Source organism: Apteryx mantelli, chromosome Z (genome assembly GCF_036417845.1).
Source record: "Apteryx mantelli isolate bAptMan1 chromosome Z, bAptMan1.hap1, whole genome shotgun sequence".
NCBI lineage: Eukaryota > Metazoa > Chordata > Aves > Apterygiformes > Apterygidae > Apteryx > Apteryx mantelli.
Window position 1 is genome coordinate 71,713,944 of NC_090020.1, and position 12,776 is coordinate 71,726,719.

The 12,776-nt window shown below is 37.4% G+C and overlaps 1 protein-coding gene across 5 annotated transcripts in view; it reads left to right on the forward strand.

The window, feature by feature from the left end:
- Window positions 1–12,776, forward strand: part of TTC33 (tetratricopeptide repeat domain 33) — a 53,216-nt gene that overhangs the window by 2,125 nt on the left and 38,315 nt on the right. Inside the window, exon 1 of one of the 5 annotated variants that reach the window (XM_013961074.2) lies at window positions 11,409–11,493. The exons of the other annotated variants lie outside the window; for them this stretch is intronic. Coding sequence (XP_013816528.1) covers window positions 11,415–11,493 — 79 coding nt within the window. The 5' untranslated portion in view covers window positions 11,409–11,414. Of the gene's footprint in view, window positions 1–11,408; window positions 11,494–12,776 lie in introns of those variants that run through there. 5 annotated transcript variants of the gene reach the window in all.

Consider the following 12,776-nt stretch of genomic DNA (forward strand, 5'->3'; position numbering starts at 1 on the left):
TAGTTTCCTGGTATAGATAACTCCATAGTAAGTCCGTGTACACTCCTGTTCTGTTGAATTCTTGCTGTTAAGATATTTTAGTCTAAAAATGGGTGCCCTGGGCAAGGTGGAAGAGAGGACAATTCAGAAGTTTGAAACAGACAAGTATGGTTGGTATTGGCAGTGTGTTGTGTTCTGATGTTTTATTTATTTATTTTAAAGAAAAATCTTATTCAAATATACAAATATGGTTTCCTCTATTTACTGTTCACTCTGATAGTGACACTGTTGGGGCAGTGGCGGGATTCACTTCTGTACCTCATTTTTGTGTTTCCAAGTTCCCTAATTCCCGAATAATGTTTTGAAACCTTTTAAACATAAGTTAAAGTCCAACTAAGCTAAGTCAGTTTTAGGTGTGCTGCCTTTGTATTAATCAATATCTTTAATGCAATAGCATCATAAATTGGTAACATTAATATTTTACAATACTCAAATTACAAGAGTTTATTGTTAACACTTTTATCTTTAATGCTAGGAATAAATTAGACCTAACTTTTTGTAGAGAACTTTTTGTATACTTTATCTTTTTTTAAGACATTCATAGAAATTGTGTTTTCAAGCTTAAGAAGGTGGAAGCATTTCTAAATGCTTTCATTCTACAGCTTGTAATAACTAATATTTATTCTGCTTATGTGTATTAGGCATAAGCTGTGATCCTTCCCACTTTCACCCTCTTCATGTTTTTTTCTGATATGCTGTACACAAAAAGAACCCTCAATGCCTTGTGGATCTTGGTGTTTTGTATTTTTTATTTTGTTTTTATGTATTATATAAAATGCAATAAATCTTCTTAAACAACAGCAAATAATCTCTGTTATATATGGGGATTAGGGCAGGAAGACAGACTGTTGTATGTTCATTCTGAGCAGCAAGTGGATTTTTTTGGTGCTTTTAGTATCTTAGTCCTAGAGATTGAGTTTTGCCTGAAGATTTTCACTTTCTGTCAGTTTGAAAACAATTAAAAAAAAATAGCTATAAGTAGTAACATGTAATTTTTTGCAGTTTAATGAGAAGAGTGTTTCATCAAAGCGCTTATGAGAGCTACTGAGAGATACTAAGTGGTTTATAACAAATACAGAAATTAAAATGCAGGTTTTGGGCGGCTTTTCACTATCTTAGTCTGGTGTGAACACTTATATCTGAGGCCCAAGAGAAGTCAACTTACAAAAGTTGTAGTTTTCATATTTCAGGGGAACTTACTGCCATCAATTTATAGTCCCTCTCTGTAGGGCGATTACTACATTAGTATGGTGCTGTCAGGGCACATAACTTTCAGGTATATCTCAGTTTTAAAAAAAAGACTTCACATAGACTTAGGTTAAACTCTCAGTGGGAGTCTTTCATTACTTCAACAAGTGGAATAGTTGACATGCCTCCACCAGTAACTTGAGGAAGCAATCTGCAAGGAACATTCACTCTTTCTGGAAAGCGTGGTGGAATTGTGTTTAGACTTAGTCTATTTTTTGATTATACATTTGTACAAGATAAGCAGGCTTATGTAACGAATTGAATACTTAATGTAGGTTGTTTCTATAAATTGTTATTAGGCACTAATATTTTAGGAAAGGTTTTGAGTTGGATAGTGCAGCATTCGGATAAAAGGATAGTATTTGTTCTGCTGGAGAAGCCCAGAAGAAAATGGAGACTGAGCACTAGAGAGAAACCAAGGTTGTATTTTAGTTGGTGTTATTTGTGGGATGGAGGGAGGGAGAAGGGGATCCTGGAAAGAAAAAGACTCGGGAAGAAGCAAGAGACTAACTGAAGGAAAGAATGGAAAGTAATAAATTCATCTTCATTCCTTATAGAAAAGGGACTCCAAGCATGTGCATGGCAAAATTAAAGTAATATGATCAAAGATGGCTTTTCTTACAAGTCTAAATATTCAGTTAGAATAGCAATGACCACTATTATGCTTGGTTAAGCCAGGTAACTTATTCTTTTGATAGGGGAAAGCTGTGTGTTGTTGCTTCCCCACCTTCTAACTGAATATACTGGCCATATGTTGTTGTTAGTCTCCATACAGGCAGTAAGTCTGTTTCTGTGAATGAGTGAACTCAGACTGGCTTGTGCTTATAAATTAAGCCTCAGTGCTTCTTGGGGGAACGAAATAATGGACTGCCAGAAAAAAATTGTGCAGCCAAGAGCAGGCTGCTGACTGGCAAACTCGGCAGTGGCATGGATGAATTGTTTCAGTGGTGGCAGCAGCCACCTGTGGGTTTTCAGCTTTCACAGGAGCTGCTTGGGGGGGCTCTGCATGTGCACTCTGTAATCTGTGTGCAGTAAGCCTGTTAAGCCTGGGGAGAGACAGGAAAAAATGCTGCCTAAGAGGACAGTTTGTGATCCACATTTTGTTCTTTTCTTGGAGGGGAACAGAGTGAGGGGAGAGACAGGGACATGGGGGCTGCCAGAAACAGGTGATGGACTAGACTGATTATCCTAGTAGGTCTAATATAACCTGGAGGTCATGGGTTAGGAAATTCTGACCTAGAAGCCTGATGAATAGTTATGAGGGAGATGACTTGTGAATGAGTAACTGTGCTGTAAGAACAGAAAGAATGGGCAGATGGCTGGAAGAAGCGAAATTTGTCTGCTGTTTGGATGTGTGGGAAGGAATGATTTAAAAATCCCCCCCCCCCCCCCCCAAATAAAACCCTTTTGTGAAACAGAGGACAGTCTGTTGGTAGAAGGAATGGAGAATATTCCAGAAGAGAAAATGTTTTTGCTTAAATGGAATTCATAATGCTGGCAGATTATCCAAAATGAGATACCAGCATGAATGTGCACTGGAATTAAAGAAAATAAACCCCTTCAGAAATCCAGTTTGTGTGTTTTGCATGGATGGTCCTAAACAATTTTAAAGCTAGCACAACATTCAAGGATAAAAATTTGCACCTTTGAAAACAGCAATTTGCCATTGTAGCTTGTTTTGAATGGTAAGTCACCTTTGTATGTGGACCCAGGCTTAGAGATGAGTTCAGAGGAGATAAAATAATGGAGCATATATGTGTCCTCAGACCAATGATGTGTAGAGAACTAACAGCAAAGAGTGGAAAATTTGTATGTCAGGCTAGTATGTTCAGTATAGTTGAATTACATGTTGATATAGATGACTTTGCTTTTCCCCATGCACACTTTTCTTTAAACAACAAAAGTTTTTGTAGCTGTCCAGTAGGTGGAGTTAGAGGTCTTCTCGAGGTATCCTGAAGATAAGCAAAAAAAAATGCTCACTTAAATATATATATATATATTTTTTTTTTACAAAGAGACGCTATTGGGTTTAAGTTTTTACTGATTTGTGTTTAATTTTTCAATTATTTTGCAAAAGTATTAATAAATAAAAAAATCATGTTAATAGCACTCTTATTTCTAATTGTGTTTATTCCTTATTCCATTTTATATTACACTAAAAAATTTCCGTTTCTAAAGCTGGCGCCTGTTTGGAAAGACTGGCTTTAACTGGAACACACTGTTTTGGCTGATCTACTAGATATTCACCTGTGTTAAAATAAATAGTTAATGTCACTTTGTTATTTGTTGATGTAAATTAGTCTGATAAATTTACTCTTCCTTTTGCAGTAGCAAATTAAACAGTGACAAGCCAAAGTGCTATGGACAGAGCAGAAAATTGGTTAATCCTCAGAAATAGTTTGCTTTTCTAGCAGAATTACTCTTTAGGAGTTACTCTGTTCAGTTTTTTACTCTACCGTTATTAAAAAACAAGTTCAACTTTTGTGAAATGCCACTTAAGCTCAACTGCTAAAATGTGGATTTACTCTTTCTCTGGCACAAATATACCAGAGTTACTTCAACATACCTATCTTGTCATTCCTCAGCAATATATGCCACAGCGAGTTTCTTTCTTGCTAGATATTGTAAGATGTTAGTGAAGAGATTATCAGTGACAATCCTTTAAAGGAAGTGTTTAGTGTGGTGATCAGTTGTGTTAACTGTTATGAAAAAGATATGTTTAGAAGTTTGAGCAAAAGATTAATATCTATTAAAAACAACAACAACAACAGATCTTTCTGTCATGATTATATAATGTTTGTATTTACTCTCAAGTTAAGTGTCTTTCAGTTTTAGATTATGGTAAGTACTTGATTACTAGTGAGTTAGGGAAGCATTAAAGTTCCTTTCAGATTATTTTGCTAATTCATTTAGGTGCAGCCAACATGGCAAAGGGCAAAGATCATTGTGTGGAAATTGCCATAAACCTTCAGTCAATAAAATTGATGTTATTTACATAATGAAAATATTAGTAAAGAAGTTTCCCAGAAGACCTACCAGCTGTCTTTGACTGAAACATTTCAGCAGCTTAATTACATTGCAGTAACCTTGGAGAAGTGAGGTACATTAGAGTATATGGGATATTTTTAGAAGTGGGGTATATTAAAGAGAAGAGGGGTCCAGGAGAGTTAGTTGATTTTATTTATTTTTTTCAAGGATTACTCCCTCCAAACTCAAGAGCGGTCCATTCCGATGAGCAGGAAATTGAACAAAGGTGGTAGGAGGTCTGCATGGATTAAACAAGGAGCTCCTGACAAAACTCAGATATAAAATGGAAGCATAGAAGAGGTGGAAGCAGGATCAGGTTACCCAGGAGGAATATAGAGATACTGTCTGAGCATGCAGGATTGGGGTTAGGAAAGCCAAAGCCCCCCTGGACTTGAATCTGGAAAGGATGTGAAGGGTAACACAAAGGGCTTCTACAGGTGTATCAGCAGCAAAAGGAAGACTAGGGAAAATGTGGGCCCACTGCTGAATGGGACAGGGGACCTGGTGACAAAAGACATGGGAAAGTCCAAGATACTCAATGCTTTCTTTGCCTTGGTCTTTACTGGTAAGACTTGCCTTCAAGAACTCCGAACCCCTAAGACCAGGGAACGTTTAATTGTACATACATAAATCTATGGGACCTGATGGGATGCACCCATGAGTGCTGAGGGAGCAGCTGATGTCATTGCGAGGCCACTCAATCTTTGAAAAGTCATGGTGATTAGGAGGAGGTTCCTAAGGACTGGAAGAAAGCTAATGTCACTCCTATTGTCAAGAAGGAAGATCTGGGGAACTACAGGCCGGACAACCTCAAATTGATCCCTGGGAAGGGCGATAGAGCAAATAATCCTGGAAATAATTTTAAAACATATGAAGGACAAGAGGTGTTTGGGAGTTGTCAGCATGGATTTATGAAGGGCAAGTCATGCTTGACCAACCTGATAGCCTTCTGTGATGAGATGGCTGGCCTGGTGGATGAGCAGTGGATGTTGTTTATCTTGACTTCAGTAAGGCTTTCAACACTGTCTCCCAATAACATCCTCATAGACAAACTGATGAAATACAGGCTAGATAAGTGGACAGGGAGTTGTACTGAAAACTGGCTGAACTACTGCGCCCGAAGTGTTGTGATCAGCAGCACAAAGTCTAGCTAGCGACCAGTCCCTACTGATGTACCCATGGGGTCAATACTAGGTCCGATACTGTTTAAACTTTTCTTTACTGACTTGAATGATGGGGCAGAGTGCACCCTCAGCAAGTTTGCAGATAATGCAAAACTGGGAAGAATGACATCAGGTGGTTATGCTGCCATTCAGAGGGACCTCAACAGATAGGAAAAATGGGCAGAGAAGAACCTTATGAAGTTCAAAAAAGGGAAACGCGAATCCCTGCTGCTGGGGAGGAATAACCCCATGTACCAATACATGCCAGGGGCTAACCGGCTGGAAAGAAGATTTACAGAAAAGGACCTGGAGGTCCTTGTAGACACCAAATTGACCATAAGCCAGCAGTGTACCCGTGTAACAAAGAAGGCCAACACCATCCTGGGCTGCATTAGGAAACACATCTCCAGCGGGTTGGGGGAGATGATCCTTCCCTTCTACTCAGCACTGGTGAGGTCACGTCTGCAGTACTGCACCCAGTTCTGGGCTCCCTGCTACAGGAGAGACATGGACATGCTGGAGCAAGTCCAGCGAAGGGCCACAAAGATGATTAAGGGATTGGAGCATCTCTCACACGAGGAGAGGCTGAGAGACCTGGGGCTGTTTAGCCTGGGAAGAGAAGGCTCAGGGGAGATCTCATCACTCTGTAAATAGCTGAGGGGAGGGAGTAAAGAAGGCAGAGCCAGGCTCTTCTCAGTGGTGCCCAGTAACAGGACAAGAGGCAACGGGCACAAAATGAAATACAGGAGAGTCCATTTAAACATAAAGAAACTTTTTTATGGTGAGGGTGAGCAAGCGCTGAAACAGGTGGTCCAGCAAGGTTGTGCAGCCTCCATCTTTGGAGATATTCAAAACTTGATTGGGCAACGTCCTGAGCAACCTGCTCTAGTTGACCCTGCCTGAGCAGGGGAGTGGATTAGACAATCTCCAAGGTCCCTTCCAAGATCAGTGATTCTGTGATTATAGCCTATTAAAACTACAGATGCGCTTAGAATACACTAGGTAATTCTTCAAATTTGAATTCAGCTTTACAGGTCATTCTTATGGAACCTTTCTCAGGGAGTGTGAAACTTCTTTCTGTTTCTTCTTTTAGCAGTTAGCATTGAATTTATTTTTTGTTTTGTTTCAGCAGTCCTTATATTTGTGGTGGAATGCTTTGGTATAGAGAGGATGGGAAAGTAGGCAGTCTTTGCTCAGCCTTCTTTCTCCCTCTGTATGTGCTAACTGGCCTTGTTTAAAGCCAAGATGGAATTGATGCAATAGAGAATTTGTGAGCCTACAAATTTAGCTTTTGTTCCTGGCTCCCAAGGTAGAATCTAAAATCCAATTAGGCCAATGTTAGATTGCATGGGGAATGTTAATTCTTCTGTAAGAGTGATCTGAAATCCCTATGGGTTGGATTTCATAATTGAGTGTAGGGGAAACTGATGGAAAATGTTTATGGTAAAACAATAATATAGTAGGCATGATTCCTACTGTTCCTTGTAGGTTGAAAATACCTGCTTAGTATCAGTCTCTTGATGTAACTTGCGTGTTAGGTATTTTTAGCCATTCCGTATAGCACTTACTTCTTTCAGAGTGAGTGACCAATACTCCAAATAAAATGAAAAATGTTAATCCAAGTTATTGTTCACTTTGATTAGGTTGATTGATTGTTTTCTAGGAATGATCATGCAAAGCATGGAGAAACTAAGTAGGTTTATCATTCTTAGTAAAATTATATATTACAAATAGAGGCTTGATAACATTGGCATGATTTCTAGTCAAAATACTTGATCACTCTAATGCTTTTAAGTGTTTAGCATGACTGTCTTGTATGTATACAACTTCGGTGCTGTTAGCTCCCTTGAGAATGCCCTGCACGTATTATGCTCACTAAAATGAGATGAAGGGTATGTGGACTGTAAATCTTGAATGCAGAGCATGTGAACTGAAACTGAAAAGATTCTGAATGTATGCAGCCTTTCTTGTCTCAATTTTTTGTCAATAATGCTTGTTGCTGCTTTTTGCTGATTAGTCAGAATATATGTCTTGTTCTGCAAGCCTTATAACCTTTCTACAGAAATAATTAAAAAAACCTGTAAGTGCAGAGTGTTTTATAGTGTTTAACACCCTCCCATAAATTGGTACCTGAAATAACACTTTAATTTTCACCTTCAAGATAACTTTTATTGCTAGCTTTATTGTTTTCTCTCACTTACTAAAAGAGTTTTTGCTTCCTGGTGATGCATCTCTTTGGCCTTCCTCATTGAAGAGGAAGTTCTTTGCTGCCTATTTGTTCTAAATAGTTCCTTTTGTTTAAATTGCTGTTTATCTTTAATATAGTTATTTTTCTTTTTTTTATGGCAAGCATTATTTTCCAATAACTGGTTATTATTTGGCAAACAGGGAGTTCAGTTTTGAATTTTCGTTACTAATTTTTTGCAGACTTTTCTGAGAGTATGTGTAAGAGAATGATTTTGATAGCATCTCTCTCTTTTTTTTAGAATTATTGTGTCTTGAGGGTATTGAATTGTGTTATTGTAGTATCTGTATTTGAATAATGTGCATATATTTATATGGGTGGGTATTTATAAATACAAAGGAAGAGAAAGGAATAGTTATGGAACAGCTGTAAACTCTGTGCATGCATTTATACATATAATATATTCATTCAGTGGAAAGCATACTATAACTGATGCCTGCATTCATCCCATCTAACTTTAGGCACTTAATGGAGGCAAGCAAGTTGTGAATCTGTTTGCTCAAGGTTTCTTTACAGTGTAAGGAGAAAGAGGTATCTCCAGACTGTGGTTCAGCCCACTAAAGAGCTTAAACTGCAATTTGGAAGTTTCTCTGTCTCAGTATTAACAATATAGCTATATTATAAATGTACCAGGACCATTTGCTGGCACTGAGGCCAGCTGGCACAGAGTGATCCATGGCCCTGCTATGCGACTCTTACCTTCCTGAGCAGGGTGGCCATGTGCAAACCGCCATTTAAGAAGGGCCTGTGGCCTGCTCCAGCTCCAAGCCCGTCCCTGGGAATTGTTTGGGGGAATGCTAGCTGGCTACAGCCGTGCCACGAACTGCTCAGTCCAAAAATTTAACAGTAATTCTACTCAAGTGCCACTGGCTAGGTATATTCCCTGACACTATTAGTTTGCTAATACAGAGATAGCCCATGTGACTACAGGGTGACTGAAGTCTTAATGTAAATGCCTGAGCTTAAATACCTAAAATTAGGTGGGATGAGTCAGGCCTAACTGCTAATACCTGTTTGAAGATGAAGGATTATTTCTGTATTATTTGTCTTTGGGTTTTAACTTTGAGGGTCTGTTTCTTCTGTGTGAGAAATAAAGTTCTTTGAATTATGTAAGAGAAAAACTTGTGTTCCCCAAAGAGATCTGCTATGTAGTAATTCTTTTTTTTTTTTTTAATAAACTCTCTTAGAAAATGTGTCAATTCTTGAAATGCTTTTTGAAACTTGTAGAACATATTACTGGAAAAGTTCTTAAGCAAAAATTTTTCTCAGTTTTTCCATATATATTAGTCTCCCAAATTTCATATAGAAGAATCATGCTTGACAGTTGTTTTCTTCTGTCCTTCTGATGCATGTGAAGTTATTGGAAAATAATAAATACCAGTCTGATTTTCACATTTCACTTTCAAAAATGCAGTACTTGCTTCTTAGTAATCAGTAGGGCAGGAATTAATAGTGTCTGAATTCTTGCATGGCAAACTGCTTCTGTTTAATTCCTAGCACCTTTTTCAGAGAGCTTTTGTTTATGTCTAAACAGAGTACTTGTATCTAGTCCCAGAAATTATGCTAAAAATGATGGTCATGAGCAGGCATTAATTGTGATGATCGATCTGGCTATGTCATGTTAGGATGTAACAAGTTGTAAGGTTACTTATAGGCAAGCAAAGAGGGCAGAAGATCTACATGTCTTGATTCTATTTTCTGTTGATATGTGCCTTGACTTTGGATATGTTATCTCTGTGCCTCAGTCTTCCCATTTGTAAAAAAAAGAGTAATTGTGCAATGCCTTGTAAATCTTCTGAGGAATTATGTAAATGTAAAGACTAAAGTACTGTTTTTTTGTTTTTCACTGTTACAAATTATTATAACAATATTTACATTTAATCTTAATAACTTATCAGAGCTGTGCTTTAAGAATTAATTTAAAATCTGTGAAAGCACTTGTGCTGCCTGTATTTCTAGCCTTAAGTTTTACATAAGTAGAATTAATTACCCTTTTATAATCTGTTCTTTACCTTTTTCAGTTCACATATCCTATTAGCAGTCTGATTTTTTTCTTTGAATTGATGTGTATATGCCACGCAGCTTTTCATGAGGTGCTCTTCTTTGGCAGCAAGTATACCCTTCTGCTGTGTATGAGGGATCAGTGTGCGAACCAGAATGCGCCTGGTGCCTTCTCATTTCCTCTCGAGTGTTTTGTGGAGATGAAGTGCTCCAGAGTGAGTTTCTCTCACAGTTAGCTCATTTGTTTCTGGAGTGGACCCCTGAAACGTTCTTCTTTTTCTTTTTTTTCCCCTTGCCATATGTTTATTTTATAAATTTGCTGGGCCAGGGACCATCTTTTACAGTAGTAGACATAACAGCAATAGCAGCACTATCACTGCCCTGTAGAAGCCCATTTCTGCTAGCGGATCTGTGCTGGTAGATGGAGGCTAAGGATTCCTGTAAATATTTTAATGCAAAAGTCTATGTTGCAAAGTTAAAATGTTTGGGGTTTTAGCCAAGAGATTCTACACATAACTTTAGACATTTATATTAAAAAAACTCTTAAATCTAGAAAATTTTATCATTTATGTACCTAGTGTAATGTAACTGAGAAAAATCTAGTAATTTACATTAATTTAAACAATATTTTACTGAAAAGTACAAACTGGGACATTTTTTCAGATCCTTTACTTGACAGACACCGGCAAGAGTTGCTCAACTGAAATACTGCTATTAATGTCCAGTATTCCCTATATTAATGATGTTCTATAGAATGTTCTTTCCCTCCCTCCCCACCCCCAAGTTATGTTCTGATATATGCAGCAGTGTAGCTAGGCATTAAAGGAAAAAAAGCTAAATATTTTATTACTCAAATAAAAGCTACTGGGTTTATTTTATGAAAATGGATTCATTTCTACATATTTCTGTTCCTTAAGGAAGCTGTAGAACAAAAATTACATGCTTTCTTAATTTTAATACCTTTATCCATGTGCTCTTAAACAAAGCCTAGTTATTGTAGCTGACAAAGTTTCCATCAAAAAACCCAGCTTGTTTGAATTGTCCTTATGGTTCATGAAATGTAATTTTAAGGCAGTAACTCAGTATCCATTACGTGATCGTCATCAAATATGTACCTGTTGTCCCTATGAGAGTTCTTCTAAAATTGAAGTGTGCTGTATTTGAGCAATCGTAATTGTCAATCAGCAGTTGTGTTTCAGTGGCTTTAGAAAGAAGTAGGATGTGGTGACGGTTTTTGTTACTTTCCTAGATAAATGTCTTGGTTTCTAAATGCCATAATGTCAGCTTGTTGCTTTCTGGTTCCCTAAATGATAATTTTCCACATCTTGCTGTATTTCATGGAAGTATCTTTAAATTAGAAAGGATGCTTTTAGGTTGTAAAAGCTCAGAATAAAAGCTATCCAGGAAAAACATCTTGTTCAATTATTCAGTCAGGCCTTTTCAATGTTGGTTCAAATGCTGGGTGGGAAAATCAGAGCAGTACATTCTTCTGTTTGTTTTTTAATGGAAATATTTGATTTTTCTAGGAGTGCTAATGGTTTAAGAGTTGATTTCACAAGATCACAAAAGACAGGTTAGCTCACTTGTAAGGACATCTGGATGGGGCCTAGAACACTGAGGATATGCTCATGCCATATAGTTAAAGAGATAATACCCCGCTTCCCTGTTCTTACTTTCAGAAAAAAACATAGATGTCTTGTTTTCACAAAAAACTGAAGTTTGCTATTCTGAAGCCAATTCAAGCTGGTAATTCCAAGCCTGCCATTTTAAGTGAGTACTGGACACATTTTCATGGCAATCTCTGGGGTTTACTGGCTCTAGGAACTAAATGACAAATCTTAGAAAACATAGTTTGTTTTGTCTTTGACCTGTCAGCTGGTAATAAAAATTTAATGTAGTAGACCATGGTTTAAGCTGTTTATCTTCTGCAAAAATTAAAAAAATGACAGTTAAGACAAAATACAGTTCATAGCTGTAGATTCTGAACTAGATTGGATAAGAAATTTTGGCAGTGAATAGTGGCTCATCTCCAGCTGGCTCCACAAGCCTGTTTTACTGTTAAAAATGGAAGACACCTGTTAAACTTGTTAAATAGCATAAGCTTGTTGAAAGGAATTCTGCAGCTTAGGTTTCTCTGTAGGAAATGCTAGTATATCTGAAGTTGTATCTGTCTAGAAGCTTTAATATAAGCTTTCCTTTTCATGACCATTAACTCCTATGATGATGGTGAGTTCACTTTCAATGAATTTGGATGTTGACATAGGTGTTTTTTATCGTCTTTAGTTTAGTCTGTCAGTGAAACTGTTCTGTCGGAAGATGTACTTTCCCTGGTATTACTCACACATGACTTATTTTCCTGGACATTCTATTTAAAATATTGAATGTATCAAAGTGAAATCATAGTTCAGTGAATCATTTCAGTTTTCAAAGGATATTTCTGGTTTGAATTTGGTTAATATTTTTTAGGCTTTGAAAAGGATTTAAATAGGGGCTTGGTTTAAAAAAAAAATTTGTATGAATAAAACATTGGGGGTGGAGTAGAAGCGCATGTTGAGATGGAAACAAAAGTTTTCCACTATTTTCTGTTGAAAATGCAATTTTGTTTTCATTGGCCCTTGCTAGGCCATCTTTCTCTGTCACCGCCAAACTGAAAAATCTACTGTTATCATAGCTCTTAATATGAAGGTGATAGGAAACTATTTACTAAAGATGTCATTTTTATAATGCATTCTGTTTCATGAATATCAGTTTGTCTTGTTTAGTAAGTAAGGGCTGTGAACTCCTCCTTCAGCAACCAAAAAGTATACTTGCAGTGCTGAAGTTTTGCTATCATGTTAACCCAAGTACAAGTGTCCCTGCTGCTGAAACAAAGCTCTCTCCTTTTCGTTTTTGCAGCCAAATGGAGAATTAGATTGGGGAGCTGCTTGGCATTTAAAACAAACTAATTTTTGGACAGGTCTTAACCTGGATTAGACTGGTGACTTGGATCACGAAGCACAAGTGTTTATGCTGGTGCAAAGTAAGGGCAAGAAAGAGTAGACTGAGATGAGGAG